Source organism: Ziziphus jujuba, chromosome 2, assembly GCF_031755915.1.
Source record: "Ziziphus jujuba cultivar Dongzao chromosome 2, ASM3175591v1".
Taxonomy (NCBI): Eukaryota; Viridiplantae; Streptophyta; class Magnoliopsida; order Rosales; family Rhamnaceae; genus Ziziphus; species Ziziphus jujuba.
Genome location: NC_083380.1, coordinates 25,183,877 through 25,206,042, shown reverse-complemented (window position 1 = coordinate 25,206,042; position 22,166 = coordinate 25,183,877). Strand labels below are relative to the sequence as shown.

Sequence of the window (22,166 nt, the reverse complement as noted above, 5' to 3'; positions counted from 1 at the left end):
ATAAGGGCGGTTAATATCAACTATAGCTTTTGAGATTTGACTTAAATCAAATTTAATCTCTAACTTTTCTGATGATTCGTTAGTAGCTCCTACCATTATAAACAATCCATTAAGCATTTAAACTTAATAGCTAAAGGGCAAAATGGTCTTTTTATATATGATATCCACTTATTTTTGATTGACGTGTCTTGACCCATGTGGAAGTAAGCTTGGAGAGAGAAAGTAAGCTTCGTCTCGACCTTGGCCATTCCACATATCTCCACTGATGCTTGGCACAAACTCTCCCTCTCTTGGTGCCAATTCTCACTCTCTTTCCCTCTAAGTCATGGTAAACTGAGGTGTAAGATTTAGGTTGCAAGATCATCCCATGGGAATTTTAGGGTTGAGTAAACGGAGAGAAAATATTTCAAACGAAGAAGAAGAAATGCAAATCGGAGGTGGGTTTTGCTAAAATTAAATATCAAAAGGTTTAGTATTCTGAGGTGTGGGAGTTTGATGCTTAGGATAGAGTTTTTTATTAAAATTTCATTCATTTAGCCTACAAATTAGATACTATACCAAATCAAATTTAACCCAAAAATTTTCTTGAATAAAACTACCCAATTCATTGACCATATATTTTTCTTAGTGTTTATCTTGATTTTTTTTTTTCATTTGTCTTTTAAATATGATATAAACAACCCAAAAATCTATACTTTTCTAGTTCTTAAATTACAAGAAAACCTTATGGTGCTTGGTGATGAAATTTGAAATTTGTTATTTGTTCCTTATGAAAATGGTGGATTTTTCTTTTTGGTTTGGTTTTCTTTTAAGACTTACAATTGTTGGACCTTAAATTTCTTGAATTTATTTTAAGATAATGCTTGAATTCTTGTGTGTAAATTTTAATGCGTAAATATTTTCTTAGGAATTGAGAAACCTTAAATTATTCAATTATGAGAATCTATTTGTGCATAGTATTTGATTATTCATATTTATTTATTTTAGCAAAGTTGCAAAATGGTTTTTATTTAAATTTTTTTCTGCAAAATTGATGGTGGTTTAGAAAAAGAATTTAAAGAATCTCAAGGTCATTCCAGACCTTTCCTTGTGAATTTTGAGAAATTACTATTTTACGGTCAACTATATGGCTATAAAAGTCTCAACTTCCATTATTTTATTTCATTCTCTCATTTACTTCATTCCAATCCAAGGAAGACCTGTAAAATCTCTCTACTGCTCTTTCTTCTTTTTCTTTTTCTTCTTATTATTTTATTTCGTTCCTCTCATTTTCTTCATTCCATTCTGGGCAATTCTTCTTCTTCCTCTTCTTCATCTAAGAGTGCATGTAACATCCCATCCCTGTAAATGCTTGATATTTTGAACCGGGTTTGACCAATTAAAATGTTAGTGGATTTTAAGTTTGGCTTTTTAAACTGTTAACAATTTCGGTTTGGTCAATATATCATAGCGTAGATTTCATCGATACGAATTTATAAACTAGTGGCACACCTAATTCGTAGTTACAACTAGAAAATTATGGTTTTGAAAATTTTTTAAACATCAGTATTATATCAATGTTTAAATCGGTTTCAGATTTTTATTTGTTACTGACTTAAAAGCCTATACATACCTAGGAAGGTGTGCTTTGGGAATCTAACATTTTAAAACTACCCAAATTGCTTCTAAAAAGCCCAAAACCCATGTGAACACCTACAAACTTGCCCAAAATTGGGTCGACACACATACTCACATTTCAACAGTTTTGATTTGTTAGATTTTATTGAATTCTGACTGTCTAAACATCACATGTGCTAGATCACAGCCTTCTTGATCTTAAAACAAGCTAGCCAACAAAATTACAAGGCAATCAGATGGTTGATGCACCTAGATTGGTGCCAAGAAGCCACGATAGCATCGTCTCTGATGGCTGATGAGTTGGTCAAATTTTTGGCCATTTTAGGCCGTACCACTCACCCTCTCCCCTTTTTTTGACCCTCTAAATCCATTGGCACACTCCATTTATCGAAATTCTTCATGGTTTGAGAGATTTATCAACATCAAATTTGGCCAAATTTTCAAATGTGTTTTTTGAAGATTGACAACATTTTTGGACCAAAATAAGTTTAGATTTTTGTTACCCATTCTATAAGCTTTCCATTGCTATAAAGTTTGTAAATTTTGGTTGTTGTTTGATAATTTTTCAGTTTTTGAATCAATTTATTAAGTAGTGAATAAAAATTGGACCGTGTTAAGATACAATTGGATAAATTAGATAAAATTTAAGTTGGATTTGAGTAATTAGGTATTAATGGGACTCAATGGAAGGTTTATTTTATTAAATTGGCTTTCGGATGAAAAATCTCAATTTTGAATATCGGATCCTAATTGGACTTTTCGGTATCCAATTTATATACCATCAGAAAGTTGTATAAAGTATTTTAAGATGTCTGGTATGCATGAAAGCCTCGGATTTTATTTCTGGAGCCTAAAAGGTATTTTTATTACATTTCCTACTCCTTTATGATATTGGTTTCTGTATATTTTTTTTACTATTTAGTGGTGTTTCGAGACGCTGTGCACCATTTGATAGCACTAAATATATCGTATGGTACATTGTATGTGTTTTCTCTAATATATATATATATATATATTTGGTGGTTTTATTATGTGGTACATTGTATGTGTTTTCTCTAATATATATATATATATATTTGGTGGTTTTATTATATGGTACATTGTATGTGTTTTCTCTAATATATATATTTGGTGGTTTTATTATATTTCATTATTGTTTCTAAATTACGATTATATTGTTTATTGTCCAGCATTAAATTTATGTTTCAATTGATTAATTATATTTTAAATTCTTTAATTATGAAATGCTCTTTCTATGATATTGTTTTGGAGATATTTTGTGAAATGGTTGTAAGAAGGAGAACGTTTTAAAAGAGTGAAAGTGAGGTATTAAGTGAATTTTTTTTTTAAAATTAAGTGGCTATATTCATATTATTGTTTTGTTCCACTCATGAGCTTATCTTATAGTTTTAAATTTTTAAATAGTTTCCTTATGCCTCACCTGATAGGTTACACACGCTATGTCTGGCATCTTCATAATTTTTCTAGTATATTATCATCTCATATCTTTATCGCTACTATTATTTCATTATTGATGTATTTTCCTTTTATTGTACTTCAACTAGATTTATCATTTATGTTGTTTTTTTATTTAGTTTTAAACTGTTGCACTTCGTTATATTACTATGATGGATTGAACTAAAATGCCAACTCTTTATTTTATTTCTCTTTCTTTAGATTTGGGTTTGGAACTCTTGATTTGATATTATTGATTTATGGAAAATATTTTAAAGGTATTATTGACATTCTATTTATAATGTTGGTTTATATCCATCTTATGGGGAGGTCCCACTGGACTTTTCAATATTGATTTGGTGGGGTTTTTGTAGGAGGGACCACTTTGGGTATCCTAAAAGAAGCCTGGGAGTGATCTTTTCAATTTGACATCAGAGCGTTAGGTTTATTGATCTTGTAGCCTCGCACTTATATGTGCATCCTTTGTCTTGTTATTCTCAGTGTTTTGCTTGTTTCCTAAATTTAGTTTTATTTATTTATTTGCCCAGTTTAAGTATTGTGTTGAGTTGATTTTGTCCTCATTATCTAGATTAGAGGATGCTATTCCAAACATAGTAGTCCTAGATATAAGCAAGAGCCAGTAAAGGGTGTGAGTGAGGCCACATTTAGGGTTTAAGCGTTTAGAGAGGTTGGCTGAAGTTGTGACAAGTTGCTATGCGTATCAACCCTTTGTGCCCCACAATTAAATAGATTAGGGAGTTGGGTGCAGTGATATTTGAGGAAACCATTGATTCATTAGTAGCTTTGGCTTGGTTGGCTACAGTTAAGAAGATGTTGGAGGAGGACATGTAATGTTTGATGTGGACAAGGTTAAGATTGCTAGTTTTCTTTCGAAGGGTAATGCCTTCATTTGGAGGGTTGGTGAGCGAGAGATACAAGATCACGCCTTCAATCAATTTAAAGAGGCTTTTAATGCAGAGTTTTATCCTCCAACCTTTAAGGAGTTTAAGAGACTAGAGTTTGAGAGGTTGATTTAGGGGACCATGATTGTTACTGATTATGAGCAGAGGTTCAAGAAACTGTCATAGCTTGGTCTTTTCATGGTTCCTAATGACAAATAGAATAAGTAGAGGTTTTTAAATGGGTTAGGTGAGCTTATTGTTGCAGGCATTTTGGGAGCTCATCATCCTACCATCAAACTCTACAAGAGGCAGCTTTACAGTTTGAGCCACAGATGGAGATTTATAGGCCTCGACAACAACCTTTCGATGGTACATATTTAGATGATCCTTGACATGAGCCATCCAAGAGAGGTAGTTTCTGCTTAGGGATATCTAATAGTAGAGGATTCAGAGGAGGCAACCATAGTCTCAAAGGCGATATGTCTTAGAGAGGTGGTTACACTCAGAGCTCTGGATAGTAGAGAATGGGTCAACACAGTGTCGAGATAGTTTTCATATCGATTGCAGACTTTGTGGGCGATATCTTATTAGGTGTGGTCAATGGGATGGAGTATGTTTCCTTTGTGTGTATCCAAAGGACTTTGTAAAGAGTTATCCTTATTTGGGATAGAGTGAAGCAGGAGCCTCTAGATCTGGTCCTTAGCTTTAGCAAGTTGATAGTTATGGGAGATAAAGTGCATAGGTAGGCCAGACTATTGTATAAACAGGTTAGACTATAGAAGGATCTATTAATACTGAAAGATAGTCCACAACTACAGCTAGAGTTAGAGGTCAGAAGGGACATCCAACAAGCATATGTGGAGTTTCCACTATGACCCAGTAGGAGGCTGGGGCCATCCTCAATATCTTGGTAGGTATATACAAATTTCGATGATGAAATTTCTTCGAGGGAGTACATTGTAGCACCCCATCTCCCAAAACATCTGATTACCACCAACTAGATTGTTAGTGGGTCCCATGTTTGATTTTTTAAATTGTCAAGAATTTTGGTTCGACGAATACACCATACTGTAGAGCTCATCCCTACAAATTTGTAAATTGGCGACGTGTCTAATTTTGACACCCAAAACATAAGTATCATATCAATATCGAAACTAGTTCTCGATTTTTATTTGTTAGTGACCTAAGAGTCTTTATATATTTAGGAAGGTGTCCTTTGGAAACCCAACATTCTAAAATTATTCAAAATGCCTTTGAAAAAAAAAAAATCAAAACCCATGTGAACACCTACAAACCTATCCAAAACCGGGTTGACTCGCATACCCACATTTAAGTAGTTTGGGCATGCCATAATTGATTGAATTCTGGCAGTCTAGACATCACACGTGCCAGACCACACCCTTGTCCATCTTAAAGCCAGTAGCTAGCAAAATTTTACGGTAATCGAACTATTGATGTGCCAAGATCGACGTCAAAAAGCCACATAGCATCATCATGGGTTGCTAGTTGAGTTGGCTGGATTTTTAGCATGGCTATTTGCAGAATATTGTTGATTGTTACAAAGTAATAAAGATCGCTTATTGGCATATTATTAGTTAGAGACAATTTAACATGAGTTGACTTCTTTTTCTTGGTATTGTTTAATGCAGAAATTGATCTATCCAATGTAGACATATATGTAGTTAATTCTTTTTGGGTAAAAATTACTTATTTATATATACATACATATATATATATATATGTTTGTGTGGTGTGTAATGATATATATATATATATATTCTCTTGTTATTTTCATCGAAGTATTGTTAATATATTTTTTATGTGGTTAAATATCCTATTGTTAATTTTTAGAAATAGATGTCGGATAAAATACTCAAGCCTAGGGATTGAGAAGATCATAGACTAGGAATGAAAAAGAGACATTATCAAAATTTCTTGAAGATACAGTGACAGATGGTGGTAATATGAGAATAGTACCTTAAGATCCGGAACCTTGATCAAGATAAAGAAAGCATAACAAAAGTTATGTTATGATGCTGGATTGAAAGTTAATTCTCACTTAGATTCAAAGATGAGGAAGTGTGGAAAAGAAAAAAGAAAAAACTTATGGACTTATATATATTTGATGAATAAAAGTGATTTTGCATGGAATGATATTACCAAATGCATTGAGGTTGACATTGATGAGGCATGGCAGAATTATTTGTTTATTTCTAAATATCGAAATAACCTAGTTAACATTTCTTCATATCTTTATCGTAGCACAATATGGATGCTAATGGATGGAAGGAAACTTTTTCCCTCTTTTTAATCAGTTAGTTACTATATTTGGGAAAAATAGAGCAATAGGTAAAAAGTTGAAACTCTTGTTGAGATGGAGGAAGATGTCAATCAGGAAGAAGGAAATTTGGATAATATGAGTATTAATAATATGAATAATATTGTTGCTGATAAGAGCTCACCATTGCCAATTTAAAATTGTTCCACCACCACTTCCTCCCATATTAGGAAGAGAAATAGACCAGGTGATGATAATGATGCCACTACAATTGCAACATTCAAAGAAATGTTCAAAAAAAGTGTTTAGCAATTAAGTGTGATGATTGACAAGCTTGTGAAAGGAAATGAAGACTGTTCTACATTTCCAATGAGTTAGATTCAATGGTGCTTTCCGAAGATGATCATCTTAAAATTTTTCAGACAAGATAAACCTCATGTCAACAATCAAAACCCTCAATGATGCTTTTAAGGAGAGATTTGTTAGAAAGTTACTTGGATAAAATGGGGATAGTTGAGAGGATTGTGCAACCATATATCATGAATTTAATTATGTGTTAGATATTATGTTGTATGGTCAAAACAAATTTCTTTGCTTTGTTATGTGTTTGTAGTATCTTTATTTGTATGTTCAGATTATATAATAAATATGTTTGAATTGTAGTTTCTTGCTCTTCATGTACTCTTTTAACTCCATGGTAATGATAATTTTGTTGTCTTTGTTATAATCCATTATTCATTTTCATCCCTTTTTATGATAAAATTGTTTTTAGTTTTCAGGTTGATTTGTATTTATATTGCTGAATAAGACTTATGGGTTATGTGATGAAGTCACTAATACGATCATATTTGTATGTTAAAAAAATGTGATGGATTTGGAAGTTTTAATGATTTTTACTTCAATCTATTTGGGCTTGACCATTGAAGATGGTAGCAAAATCTTTGTTCTCAATAGATATGATTATCACTTTTTGAGTTTTGTTGTTGGTTTTTGTCTTTATTATGGTTTAAGCTTTGTTGTACGTAGGCTTTTGTTTGCCTGCAAATTACTTTTAAATTGAATTGGAAAATGAAAAAAAAATTAAAAGAAAAAGAGGTTTTTAGTTTTGTTGGATAGACCATGAAATAAAAATGATTATAAATTAGAATGAATTTAAAGTGTGGCTGTAGAAAGAATTAGAATAAAAATAGTCCATAATTACCTTACACTTGCTAATTTTATAATGCGTGGAATAAAAAATGAAAGAAATAACACTGCAATATATGTGGTATAGGGATGATTATTCTTAGTTTTTACAAGTTATGAAAATGCACATTTTGATTAATGTTTCTTTATTATTGTTTATTGTTATAAACATAATTTAGAAGTAGCTTGAGAAAAAAATTATATAGTTTTTAGAGGATGTAGATAAAGATATTTATTATTCATGGACTAAATGTTTAGAATATGGTATTAGATTTAAAGAAAATATATACAAGTCTTATTCTTCATTAACAGATGCTGAAAAGGAGTATATTTGATTTTACGAGTGTTCGAATAGGAAAGAAGAAATGTCATCTCAAGTTTGCAAAATTACAAATGGTGGAACTCACATTACTAACGCACAATGAAATATTGTTCATACTAAATTAATAATGTTTGTTATCGGTTATATAGTAGGAGAATTCTCAATGGGTATATGTTAAAAAATTTTTAATGGGTGATATTGTATGGTAATAATTTTTTTGACAATATAACTTATCAACATAAATCCCTATTTATTTTTGTATTGATATTTACTTTTAAAAATACAATCTAAAACTAATATAACATTATTATATTTGTTATTAATAAAGCATGGAATCCTTATGATATATATGATACATATACAATAGAATTAAAATGATCTATATAATATTAGACAAATTACAAAGATTAAAGATAATATTTTATCAAATCAAACATGCATTCGACTTTCCAAAGTTATAATGTTTGTTATTTTTTTATTTGTAGGAAAATCCTCTGGTGGCAAGAGAGATAAAATATAAAGTATTTCCAGTTTATCATGAATGTAATTTGTTATGTCAAATTTTGATAACCCATAAAAGTGGCTCAATAATATGTCTAAACCACTTGAGCCTAAAGCTCAAAACCTTTTATTCTTCAATCGTCCTGCATTACAAAAGAGACAAAATATTTGTTTTGACTATAGGAGAAAAAAAAAAAGAAAAAAGAAAAGAAACCAAGCAACGCTCATATGGTTAAGTTAGATGGGCCCTATTTGGTTAAATTTTGATGGAAAAGCTTTTAAAGTTTATAAATTTGAAACATATCTCTCTAATCTTAGAATTATAAGGTTTGGCCTAAACAATTTTCACCCTCCATATATACATATATATATATATATATAATATTTAATAATGCAAAATTTCAATTCCCAATGCCTCCACCTTTTTGAATGTTCTCTCTCTCTCTCTCTCTCTCTCTCTCACACACACACACACATATTTTAGAGTTTTCTTTTCCTCCTATGAACAACCAGTAAGCTTTTTCATAATGTTTCCATGAAAAACTATTTTCTTTAGAGAGGGAGAGCTCCTATTATAGCGATTGACTTGAACATAGATGGATAAATGTTCACCTCACCAATGTTCCCTTTAAAGCTGTTTTTTGGTTTTGCAAAGATGGTTGGAGTTGGACTCTAGTTTATAGTGGTGGAAACTATAGTGAAATTCAAAGAAATGGAGATGATGAAATCCATCCCTAGCATAGTCTATTGTGAATATATATATATATAGAAATGCTATGGTGCGGTCTGTTCGCATGCGGAGCTGCACTTTTGACGACGGTTTTGAGAAAAACTGTCGTCAATGCTATTATACAGAGATAATATTAATGATAATTTTTTTCAAAACTGTCGTTAGTGGTGCGAGTCTGCATGGGGATGGACCGCACCATAGACTCATCCTATATATATATATATGTATGTATATATTAAAAGATGTTTTATTGGAATTTAATTTAGTTTCATGTATCAAACTTTGCATTTGAATGTATTATTTATCATTAAATTTTTGTTTTTTATTTTATTTTTATCTTTTGATTTTATTAAAAAAATGGATTAAAAATATAGGATAGAATATTAAATAAATAAAATATTATCAATTTATTTATTTTTAGGGGAAAAAAAGCTTAAACAGTGCAGTATGGTCCTGCACCAAACACAAGATAACATCATACAAAATCATTATACAATCTGCATTAAATGCCATATAGTGATAATACAATACAGATCATTATAGCACAGACTAATACAATTTAGTATATCAAACAAACCCTAAAGATTTTCTAAAGGACAAATAGGAACCATTAGATTAAATAAATTGAAAAGTTTAGATTATTTTCCAAAAAGCTATGGGAACACTCCCTTATGTATGTAAAATTTATTTAGCCTCAATGTAAGAAACCCGTATAAAATAGTATCCAACTATGCAAACATAATCAAGTTTGACCAATGAACTGCATGTGGATCCAATGATTCAATTTCAATTTTGGCCATTATACCATTATGTAAAGCTTGACAAACAAATTCACAAACTGATGTTATGCCTAATTATAACTTATGATTTAAAAGTTACGAATTGGTAAAGTTTATGCTTAAATATTTTACCAGTATCAAAACCAGTATAAGTTTTGTTCTAAAAGACTTGGGTATGTATAAGTAAATGGATATGTGATAGCATTGGAGGACAAAATGTAAAAATCACATAAAATGCCCAAAATGCCCTTGAAAACACAACCTACATAAAAACACCCTTTCCTTTGTTGACCACCATGAGCCACCACCACCACCCTACCATGGTTCTCATTGAAATTGACCTTGAAGTCCTTGAAATCCCAATTCAGGTGGTTCATAACAAAGTTGCCTATAGAAAAATCAATTAACTATAAAATTTCATGACCGAACAGCCAACAAAGTGCCTAGATTGCTGATCTAAAGTTATAGCTATGTAATTTTCTGATCACCAAAGTTTTGTTAGAGTTCGGTAGTTCTAAACCATGCCACATGTCTCTCCCCCTATTTTGGATCTCTTAAGTTCAAATATGGCCTCTTGTTGCTCTAATTTTTCATTGTTTGGGAGATCTAACAACCCTAATTTTAACCAAATTTTCCATTGGGCTTTTCGATCACCGATGACCTCAATTGACCAAGGTGAGCACATCATTGTCATACCTATCTCATAGACTTTTAAATTGACATATGATTTGTCCATTATAACTTAGTTTTTAGTAATTATATAACATGGGTCAATTTTCATAAATACTTAGTAAAATTGGATTGAAATTGGACAATATAAAACTAAATTCTAATTTTTAGTGTTTTCCTAGAGGTTGTTACGATCTACTAGAAGGTTTAATTTCAAAAATTGACCATACATTGAAAATCCTAATTTTGGATATCAAGTCCAATGGGGTATAGTGTAATTGGACTACACAATGTTCATTTTCTATTATCCTAAAGTGGTAGAATTGATTTTAGGACTTTTGGCATACATCAATGTCTTTAGATAAATTTTTGGAATCCTAAATACTATTTTGTTTATTTTAGGCACCAGTATTGAGTTTGAAGGCGATCCTATAGTTAAGCAAAAATTGGCATCGTCTATACTATGAGTGAATTAAATTTCAAATATTTTAGACATGTTAAATTGATAATTTTATAGTATATATATATATATATGTTATAATTTTATATGATTTTTGAAAAATTTTAAATGTTTCAGACTTTAATATGCTCATACACTCATGATCGAATTGGCAACCATGGTAATTTAAATGTTTGGGTTATTTAAATTCATATTTCAATCCAATTGTTATTAACTTGGTTTTATGAAATGGAAATCATTGGTTTTAAGAAAATGAAATTGAAAAATCTTGATTTACATGGAATGGTTCATGAATTCGAAATTGAGATGGTGGAATATATATATATATATATATATGCGGATCATATGGTCAAATGATGATATTAGGTTTGCCTGTATTAGTGTATCATACGGTGTCGGTGAGTATATTGAATATATTTTTTGCCTGTATTAGTGTATATTGCCTGTATTAGGTTTGCCTATATTTGCCTGTATTATTAATTATGGTCGTGATATATATATATATATATATTTTTTTTTTTTTTCTTCTTCTAATGTAGAGAGTGATGATGTGATTTTGTTAACACACCTTCAAAGTACTAAAAGGGTGGTGATGAGTTTTCCCTTCCTTGTCAATCTTGTGGTGCCGATGCCTTGGAATGCCAATGACCACTTACTAAAATTAGATACATGGTATGATACATAGATCTTAAAAATAAATTTAATATTTATAATGATAAGTTATTTATGGAATTAGTTATGATTTGACTAAATTATTTGAATGGTTTTAATTATGTTATTCGATTATTGTATTAATATTTAACATATGGCTTATCATATGGTTTTGATACTATATTGAGGTTGGTTAATTATAACTTTGATTTATTTAATTGGTTTTTAAATGATTGATATGTTCATTAGGTATTGGATTTTATTCAATCATTTTTTTGAGGTTATAAATATGGGTTTTGTTAAACAATTTTCAAAATAGAAAATCTTTCAAAGAGCATAAGTGTAAGGTTTTTGTGGAAAGAACTTCAAAGGTTCAATAATTATTTTCTTATATTAGATAATTCACTCGCTGAGATATTTTAATATCATGTTTTATTGTTTTAACCCATTTTCTTAAGTTTTGATTGTTAGGTGGTATCTCCCCTCTTGCATCACATCTCTTATTGTTATCCACATCAGTAACTTCCTTTATTTCTTTATTTTTATATTAATTGTATTATGTATTCCTTTCGTAACTTAAATTCTATAAGACCTCTTAGTATACTTTGATATAGATATTAATCATGATTGTAATGATATTTGTTTCCTAATAGTATTACAATTGCGTGTTGGTTGCGCATTAATAGTTAAATTGTAATTTGGAGGCTGGTTGTTATAGTGGATATATATTGAAGTGAGTTTTAATTGCGGAAATGTTTAGATTGTCCTTATTTTATGAGAGATTCTAATGGACATTCCCTAAAACTGTTTGATGGAACTTTTCCTAAGCAGGACCACCTGGAAATCTTAGAGGGATTCCTTAGGAGGTTCCTATTACTCTATTTATTTTTTATCCTATGGTGTGCACTCAACTTTGCGCAAAAACTTGTGGTTCAAAAATAACGAACAAAAAAAAGAACTACCAAAACTAATTCTTAATTTGTGATAATTATGGTCAGAGAAACACAAAACAAATCAAGCAGATTTTGGTGAGGGAGAGATCAGAAAGCATCCAAGGTTCTAAGTTCCAACTATTCAGGAATCACGACCAACTCGAATTAGCTTTAACTTCTTTGCTACTAATTAATTTCAGTTTTTGTGAGTGAATATAACAAATAGCTCAGCCATGAAACATAATATCTAGCTAATATTACTATACATAATAAATAAAAGGGCAAAATGCATTTTAGTACCCTCTACTTTTATGCTTTTTTAGTTTTGGGTCTGTAAATTTTTTTTTTTACTGATAATACCCTTTATTTTTTAAAAACTTACATATTAATCCATGTTTGTTAACTTTTAACAGAAATCGTTCAAAAAGATCACATGCCACTCATGTGAACTTCAAAATTGATTTTTTTAATATATTTTTTTGATTTTTTAAATTAATTTTTAAAAAATTAGTTAAAAAACCTAAAACTCTAAACGGCACCGTTTTAATCCAAAACAAACTCTATCTCAACCATCAATCTTCTTCATCATCTTCATCTTCTTATGTGCCTCACTTTTATACCCAATCCAAGCTCAAACTAAATCAAATCCTTTGACAAAGGGAGTTCCTATCTTCGAGTAAATCATCCCAGGTCCTCTTCCCTTATAGAAGTGAGTAAATCAAATCCTTTTTCTTCTTCTTCTGTTGCGGCAAAAATCCTAAAAGCCAGAGCATAAGACTGCAAAACCTCTAGATCTTCTCATTCCTTTTTTTCTTATCAACGAACCAATCATGGTATGGTTGATTGATTTCAATACTTTCAATATTTATCCACACCAATGATAAGAATGCAGATAAGCTCACACCAGATAAGTTGCTACCATTCACAAAGCTCACACCAGATTTGTCATTCACACCAGATAAGCTGTCTCTCACACTAGATTTGTCGTTCACACCATTAGCACAAAATCTGCCACCAGGAAAGGAAGGAAATATACAAGGACTCCAATCATCACACAAGGAAAGAAGTAATGTTGAAGAGCTAAAATAAGAAAAGATTGTGTCTGGAAGGAAACAATCCCGAAGAACCTGCTGGTTTGACATTGGGAGTTTTTAAAGACTGGTTTTTTTTTTTTTTTTTTTTTTTGGGCTTTGGGTATTTAGAAATTTTCAAATTTTAAACTATTTTTTACTTAAAAATTTTATTAAAAAAGATAAAATTATTAAAAAAATTATTTTATTTGTCACGTGCAACTTACATGACTAGTTTTTAATAGAAACCATTTTATTTTAATGATTTAGATAGTAGAAGGTACTCTCTGTAAAAAACAAAAAAAATTTTACAGATCCAAAACTAAAAAAGCCTAAAAGTAGAGGGTACTAAACTGTATTTTGACCTAAATAAAATAGCTGTTATATTAGAGAATTTGCTAAATTAAGATATTTCCATTACCTAGTAACTAATATTAATTAATATAATAAAAGAACCTTTAATTTTTCTCTCTATATGCATATGTAACAAACTATAAATTAATTCTTAACCATATTAATGTTTTCTACCTAAGTGATATTAACCTATTTAAGGGTCCTATATTTATTTGATCTTCAATATATGCTTTGTAAATAATACTACCAGCCTTGCTCTCAAAACAACAACAACAATAATAATAAAATACCCTAAATGATTGTAATATAAATGATGTTTTTGGAATAAATATAAACGATATTGTTAAATTTTATTCTATATTTTTCATGAAATTGATCTCATGAATATCATTGTCTTAAGAAATACACAACTTTTTTGATCTACGAAATACATTTTTTAGTTTTATTTTTTTTAAAAAATAAAAATGATAAATTGTTCTTAAAAAAGGGTGATAAATAAACAAAGAAAGCAATTATGATCTATTTGTTGTCTTTTTTTATTATCATTATTTTGAAAAAATATTGTAAATTATGTTTACAATGCTATGTTTCTCCAAAAACATGATTCATTAAAATCTAACAGTAAAAAATAATAGGAAAAAAAAATATTTGACACTATACCATTATTTTGACATTCCTTTAAAAAATTAAAAAATTAAATCCAAAAAATACTCTAAATAAAGAGTAATTTTTATTCATAGCAATAAAACAGAAAAAAAAAATATCAAAATAATAATACAAAAACCATCTAGGCTACCAACGTTTTTCATAGAGTATACATGTAATTATTTGTATGAAATTAATAAGTAAATCCTTAAAAGAATAAGTATTATTAAATATAAAGTAATCAAATAATGACACGTGTACTCTTCGTAAATGTGTTGATAGACTAGATAGTGCTTACAGTAGTGTTAAAATATAAAAAAAGTATTTTTTTTTTTTCTTTGTGAAGCCTTATTATGAAGATTTTTGACAAGGGTATATTTTTGACTTTTTAAATTAAATCTATTATATACATTATCTAAACACATTTTTATTTTTTAAATACGTAATTTAATGCTGCCACAATAATATCTTTTTTCCTAATTAAACTCCAACCATATGTCTCTCTCCTTAATTCACATAAGAATATAAAACAAAGGATAGTTCACTTCTTTTTTAGCTATGTTATTTTCTTTTTTGTAGTTTTCTTTGCCTTTTAAACCACATTTTATCAAAACAAACAAAGAAAAGAAAGAAAAAAAAACAAACCACATCAACATGAAATGTCATTGTGGAGTTCAATATGTTAAACAAGAGCATGATCTTTTGCTTTAAATCGATTATAATGGCTAGAAATAATGTCAGAGATATCAGTTTATTTTATCTCATATAGGCACCAAAATTAAAAGTTTTTTAAGAAAAACCCTAGGTTCACATATATCAAATTTTTTTTTAATTTGAAATTATGGCCGTTGTTTATTATATCTGTGGATACCATCAATATGATGAGAGTAAATGTTGAATTTAAAGCTTTAATACCGAGATTTTACATCGCAAGATTAAATTTTTATGTGATAATATAGAGTCCAATTTTTAAGGTATAGGAATAAAAATCGATAAAGAAATTGAAGGAAAATTTGAGTGTAGTATAGATATTGCAAAAAAGAGTTAATTTAGTATGAATCGTTTATAATTGTTGTTTAACATTGTCGTCTTTCTATTAAAAAAATTGTAGTATTTTTTTTTTTATCAAAAAGAAAAAATTGTAATCTTTTAAGGCTAGTTTTTAATTTGGGTTCATGTTATTTTGGACCTTTATAATTGAGAATTATATATAATTGGAGCTTGAAAAGGAAAAAAGTGGTTGGGAGCTTAATTAGAAGAGATAAATAAATATATGATATGATAACATTATATTATTTGAGTATTAGATGAAAATGATGTTGGAAAATATTTATAAAAGATTTAAGAGTTTTTAAAAAGTCAAATATATATCATTGATTACATTAATGAAGTATCTAGATTATTGTTAACAGCCTTTATAAAAAAATTTTGTTGGGGGAATGGTCCTTTTTTTTAATTATTAGTTAAATTTACAATAATTCTAAATTTAAGGCATCTTCAATTATTATATGAGTTGTGATATATGTAGCCTAGAAATTGAAAAAAATTATTATTTGTATGATATCAATATTATTTAATAGATGATTAGTTCAAAAATCACCGTTCAATAATTCTATCTAATGTTGATATGTAAATCAATGTTTTTTTACATGGATGGTAAAGGTGGACATTGATTCGGTTCATTTGGTTTATTTTCTATTCTTTTTTTTCCCGAATCAAATCATTGAAAAAAAAATCAATTAAAATGCATAGACAATTTTCAATTCAATTTGGTTAATTTGGATTTTAAATTAATATCTTATTTTTTGTAATTTTTTTAAATTTTTTTAACAATTATTTAAACAAAATCATACTGCTTAAAACATAAAAATCGACGAAAAAAATTAATTTCAGTGGTTGAGTCTTTTACCTATGTCATGAACGTATCTGTTCGAATCATATAAAAAACAAATTTTGAATATTTTGTAATATTAAAAAAAATAAAAAAAAAACACAAAAAGGCGACCCAAAATCAAACTGCTTCGATTTGATAAATGGGAATAAATTTTGGATATTTTGTAATACTCAAAAAAAAAAAAAAAAACTTAAAAAAAAAAAATAAAAGCCGACACAAAATCAAACTGCTTCAATTTGATAAATGTAAATCAGTTTATGTCCACCTTTAAAGGGTGGGTAGGGTGGGTTAAAACTATGGTTCCTCGAGTTGGATTTAGATTTCCTACAAAACCACTTTCTTGAATGGGATCCTTTTCTTTTTTCATTTTTTCCCTTCTAGAACCTTGGAATTTTCTGTTTCTCTACCTTTCTATCTTTGCAAAACTGCAAAGCTCAAAATTTCCCTCCAAATCCAATACGTACGAGGAAAAAAAAAAAAAAAGAAAAAAAAAAGAAAAAAAAAAGAAAAGGTTAAAAATACAAAACTTTTCTGTGTCTGTTATTGTGGGAGGTGCTGTTTTTGGTTTATTATTTTTATCTTTAGCTTAGCTGCCTGCAACAAACTCGCACATTCCCCAAAAGGCACACAAAACACAAACAACGCAAAAAACCTCACCTTCCTCCACCCAAGAAAATTATTGAGAGACCCTTTGTTGGGTCTTTCATCATTTTTGCCTTTCCCCACAAGGATTTGCAGAAAAGAAGAAAAAGGTAGTGTATTTTTTTTTACTTTTTTTTTTTTTTTTTTTTTTTTGTCAGAATCGCTTGTCTTTGGATTGTATATCTCATGTCTGCGCTTTTTATTGGAAGACTGCAAATGGGCTGGTCTTAAAGTTTGTATTTATGATAATGATAGTGATGAAAAACATGGGTTTTGTGTGAGCAAATTTCAAATGGGTTGGTCTTTGTTTCGTATATGGCTGTGATATTTTAGAAGAATTGATAAGCATTTTTTAGTTTTATTTGTAACTGTAATTTTTTTATTTTATTTTATATTATCTTCTGGGTCATAGTTAAATCTATTTTGTTTTCCATTTGATAAAATTATATTAGAAATTTTAAGCCATCGCCATAATTTTTAGAGATTCATAGAAATGTCAGAATTTCATTCAATTATACAATTAATATCCATGGAATACAATGGGCAATTTAATTCCCATGGAATGTGTTCTGAATGCACCATGTTGTTATATGATTTTTCGGGCTACTTATGTTCTTTGATGCTATTAATATCAGTTGCTGCTACATGTATTTTTCTTTTTCTATGTATTTAATAAAAACTGACTTATGTTAAAATTAAGGAAGTGATAAATGTATGTCATACAAAAATTCACTTTTTTCATCTCTTGAGTTTTTCATGGGAAAAAAAAAAAAATCAATTTTATGGACTCGGTAAATGGAAGTTTTTATTTGTGCATCTGTACAAGCGCATTAGTTGTACATGCGAAGTTGTGCATTGGTCCTGGATAGAGGAATACTACAAACAACAGATAAAGTTTTGATTTTCCTTGTTTTTCTTATCTCTTGATTTTGGTTATTTCTTTAATGTAGCTATTTCAGGTGCTGCAGAAAAAGCTCATCAATGGCGAAATATCAATCCTTAGAAGAGACTAATCATGGTATTTCTTATGCATATCTAGCTTTGTTCTTGCTCCTGTCTACCTATCGGTTGGTGCCATATTGCTAAACATTGATAGTATGATTTCAAATACTGGAATTGCATTTTGAAAAAGTTTTTGAACCCGGAAAGTGAAAATAATATTAGCTGAAGATTCAGCCATGGTATGTAGATGCTAAAAGCCTCTGAATGAAAAACAATCTTTAACAAAAATTATACAAAAATTGATAAATGAACTTCAGAGAATAGGCACTGAATTTGTTAAAACTACCGTTGGGAGTTTTAAAAGCTTATGCAAAATTTTGTTTTTATTCTGAGTTGTGACATTGGCACCTTTTTTTGCTTTGTTTGTTTTGTTTAGTTTTTCTTTTTTTGGTTATATATACATATATTTACATATATATATCCTGAATGGTCATAAGAGGAAATCTCAACAGAATTTTGTGATCCTTTCATGCAGACTGAAAATCTTGTGAGAGTTTTACAGCTGAAGATTAGTACTATTCTATAGCTACATAAGATTCTTGGTAAGCACTATGATCAAACTTTCTTATGAAATTTGATATTAATATCTAACAAATAAGTGAATGACATTGTTTTTGTTACTCACACTCAATCCTTTCTAATTTTTTTTTTTTTTTTTTTTTTTTTCATATGCTACGGGTTACTAAGCTTGCCAGTTAGTATTAGTATAATGTCTAAGGCAAGCCCTGAAATCCCATTGATCCTGGAAAAAATTGAGCCTGAATGTAGTGATGTTGCAGTCAACACATCCACAAAAATAGATCCCCCAAATAGTGGACTAAAGATTCTTTCTCGCTATCTTCGAGCTTCAACAGGTTCGTGCCATGATATTTGCAAATATGGAACAGATGTTACTCCAAAAAGAGCAGGAAGTGGTCCAATTCCAAAATTGTTAACATCAATGAGAGCTGATGGACAGAATCTGGAAGTTGCTGTTTCAGCGGTGAGGAAACTAAAGTTTGGATTAAGTTCTAAGCCTTTTTCAGATTCAGAAACCCAGACACCCAAAAATCTAGATGTTGGAAAGAGAAAGGTCTCCATGTCAACAAATAAAGAACTTAAGTGTCCAAAAACAATTTCATTTGATCCTGAAGGAATAGATGTTTCTTTGGAATTGAAGCATAATCAATTACAGCATTCTTCTCTCTCAAGACAGGGTTCGAATTATCGAAGAAATTGTGAAACCATAAAAACCAGCAAAGCAGCAAATGAATTCAGAAGCAAAGAAACCAGAACATCTTTAGGGGGTCAGAGAAAGGCTTTGGTTACTCCAACTGTTTCTTTGCCTCCCAAACATTCTCTTAGGAGAATTTCTAGCATGCCTGCTCTAAGTCCTAAGAACCTTAAAAGACTATCTCTTCCAAGTCAAGAAAAAATTAAAACCGCTGAACCTAACAACCTCAGTGGTGAGGATGTGCCACAAAAAACTTTGTACAAGATTGGACCAGTTGTTGAGAACAGGACCCTGGAGCCAACTCAAAATCATGTTGATGTTACTAATTTATCTTCATCCTCATGTTTAGCCTTGGACAATAAATATCCTAAGTATGTTAAGAAGAGAACTAGTACTACTGGATTGCCTTCATCCTCTAAGAAAAACTTGAGAACCACTCGATCTGGAACTCATGACTTACAACCATCTCTTTCTTCCCTATCCCATAGGCAAAAGGAGCTCGGACAAAGAAGATGTGGAACTCATAGTAAACAATTATCTCTTTCTTCGTTATCATTGTCATCATCATCAATGATCCAATATGGAAACAAGCACAACAAAGAAAGTCATAGTGCTTCTGACCATGATACTAAAGTAAGTCATGGTACTTCTGGCTTTGATAATAAGGAAAATGAAAAGCAGAAAGTTAATTTGAAAGCAGAACTGAAGAGAAGGGCTCGGAGGGCTGGAAAAGTTGGATTGGAAAACAGCCCTGGAAAGAAGCTAAAATTTAGGAAAGGAAAGGTAGTTGAACTTCAACCTGAGGATGGTAATCCAAGAAGACTTAAATTTACTCCAACTGTTTCTTTGCCTCCCAAACATTCTCTTAGGAGAATTTCCAGCATGCCTACTCTAAGTCCTAAGAACCTTAAAAGGCTGTCTCTTCCAAGTGAAGAAAAAGTTAAAAGTCTTGAACCTCATGACCTCGATGATGAGGATGTCCCAGAAAAGTCTTTGTACAAGATTGGACCAGTTGCAGAGAACAGAACCCTGGAGCTAACTCAAAATCATGTTCATGTTACTAGCTTATCTCCATCCTTGTGTTTACGATCGGACAGGAAATATCTGAAGCGTCTTCAGAAGAGAACTAGTACTGCTGGATCGCCTTCATACTTTGAGAAGAACTTGAGAACCACTCAAGCTGGAACTCATGCATTACAATCATCTCATTCTTCCCTATCCTCTAGGAAAAAGGAGCGTGGATATACAAGAAATGGAACTCATAGTAAACAAGTATCACTGTCTTCATTGTCACTGTCATCATCATCGATCACCCAATCTCGAAAAAAGTACAGCAAGGAAAATCATAGTGCTTCTGATACCGATACTAAAGAAAATCATACCAAGGAAAATGAAAAGCATGAAGTTAATTTGGAAGTGGGACAGAAGAGCAGGGTTCGAAGGGCTGGGATAGTTAGCAGCCCTGTAAAGAGGATGAAATTTAGAAAAGGAAAGATAGTTGACCTTCAACCGGAGGATAGTAATCTAAAGAGGCTTAAATTTAGGCAAGCAAAACTGCTTCCAGAGATCCAAATTGACAATGCTGGTATGAGAAAGGTAAGCTATAAGAGAAATGAAGTTGATAGTGAGTTAAATGATGTCAAATCGCTGGAAGGAAATGGAAAGAGAAGCTTTAGGAAGAACAAAGTTATCGAAGAGTTGTTTGGCACTAGAATCAATTCCAAGGAAGTTGTTTTGAGACACCATAATGTGGTAAGAAGAAATAATTCCCAGAGTTTGTTTAATAATGTGATTGAAGAGACTGCTAGTAGGCTTGTTCGAACTAGGAAAAGTAAGGTCAAAGCTTTGGTTGGTGCTTTTGAGACTGTGATCTCTCTTCAGGATACCAGACCCTCAGCCATGGCTGGTGCATGTTAAGTTTACCGTTTGTAATTTATCAAAGTATTAGCTATTCCTGTAAATATTTAAGAAAATGGAAAAAGAAAATTATTAAAATAGTTTTGGAAGTGACATGCTACATGAAATAACAAGAAGCTCTTGTGAAGATGCAATGTCATACTTGGTAAGAAAGTCAATTAGAGTTGGAAGGGCTCTTTCAAAGAATGAGAGTTGCTTTACTTTTATTGTGTGAGGTACTACAATGGATGTTGGTTACTAAAAGTAATGAACTTCTTTTCGCCTTTTGTTTTTGGATGTTTTTATTATTATTATTATTTTATACTTTTGTATTTAATTTTGAAGAATAAGCGGGATTTATTGTTTAGTGATAAACTGATAATCATGGTTCTTTCTTCTTTTCTTCTACTAAACTTGTTGCTATTTCTAAATTGTGAAAATTTTGTAGTCTATGTATAATGCCTTGCCTTTTTTCATGTCCAAGATACAAGCATGACAAATATTCTGGATGTGGGTCATATGCTAAATGGGGTTGATCATATGAGTATCTTCTATCTGTTTTAAAATGCAGGAACGTACAAAAGACATCTCGATCTTATGCTAATTTCATGGTACTTTCATATAATTCAATTTGCATAGAAAATTAATTATGAGGTTAAGTAAGCTAGGCTTTCTTTAAATTGCGGGCCAAAAAAACCCAAGAAAAAAAGAAAAAATGGTTGTTTCCTGAGCCACAATACCCAACTCTGAAGTTTTGAACTTAGAATGGGCAAGCCAGAATTGGACACCTGCCAACCCAACCAGTTTAAAGTGCTCACTTAAGTTACAAGCTATACTTAGCTACATTATGATTATTATTATGGTAATCAAGCTATCATTACTTGGTCTTTAGCAATGTGGGAATGTAGTATCAGGTAAACACCAAGAGAAAACTGGGAACTGGAGTTCTTTTTGAATGAAGACAAAGCG

General features: G+C 30.5%; 1 protein-coding gene across 2 annotated transcripts; it reads left to right on the top strand.

Annotated features, from left to right (window-relative positions):
- Positions 1–16,735: 16,735 nt before the first annotated feature.
- LOC112491548 (uncharacterized) lies at positions 16,736–21,577 on the top strand. 2 transcript variants are annotated; one of them, XM_060814036.1, is made up of 4 exons: positions 16,736–17,196; positions 18,046–18,104; positions 18,564–18,630; positions 18,776–21,577. In XM_060814036.1, the coding sequence occupies exon 4, from the start codon at positions 18,798–18,800 to the stop codon at positions 21,216–21,218; it is 2,421 nt and encodes an 806-aa protein (XP_060670019.1). In that variant the 5' UTR covers positions 16,736–17,196; positions 18,046–18,104; positions 18,564–18,630; positions 18,776–18,797; the 3' UTR covers positions 21,219–21,577. The 2 variants fall into 2 exon arrangements, with proteins under 2 accessions (XP_060670019.1, XP_048328875.2); XM_048472918.2 differs by having other exon boundaries at positions 18,037–18,104.
- Positions 21,578–22,166: the final 589 nt, after the last annotated feature.

Bases quoted from the DNA above. Each gene is read 5' to 3' on its own strand.
- LOC112491548 (XM_060814036.1), top strand. From the start codon at position 18,798: ATGTCTAAGGCAAGCCCTGAAATCCCATTGATCCTGGAAAAAATTGAG.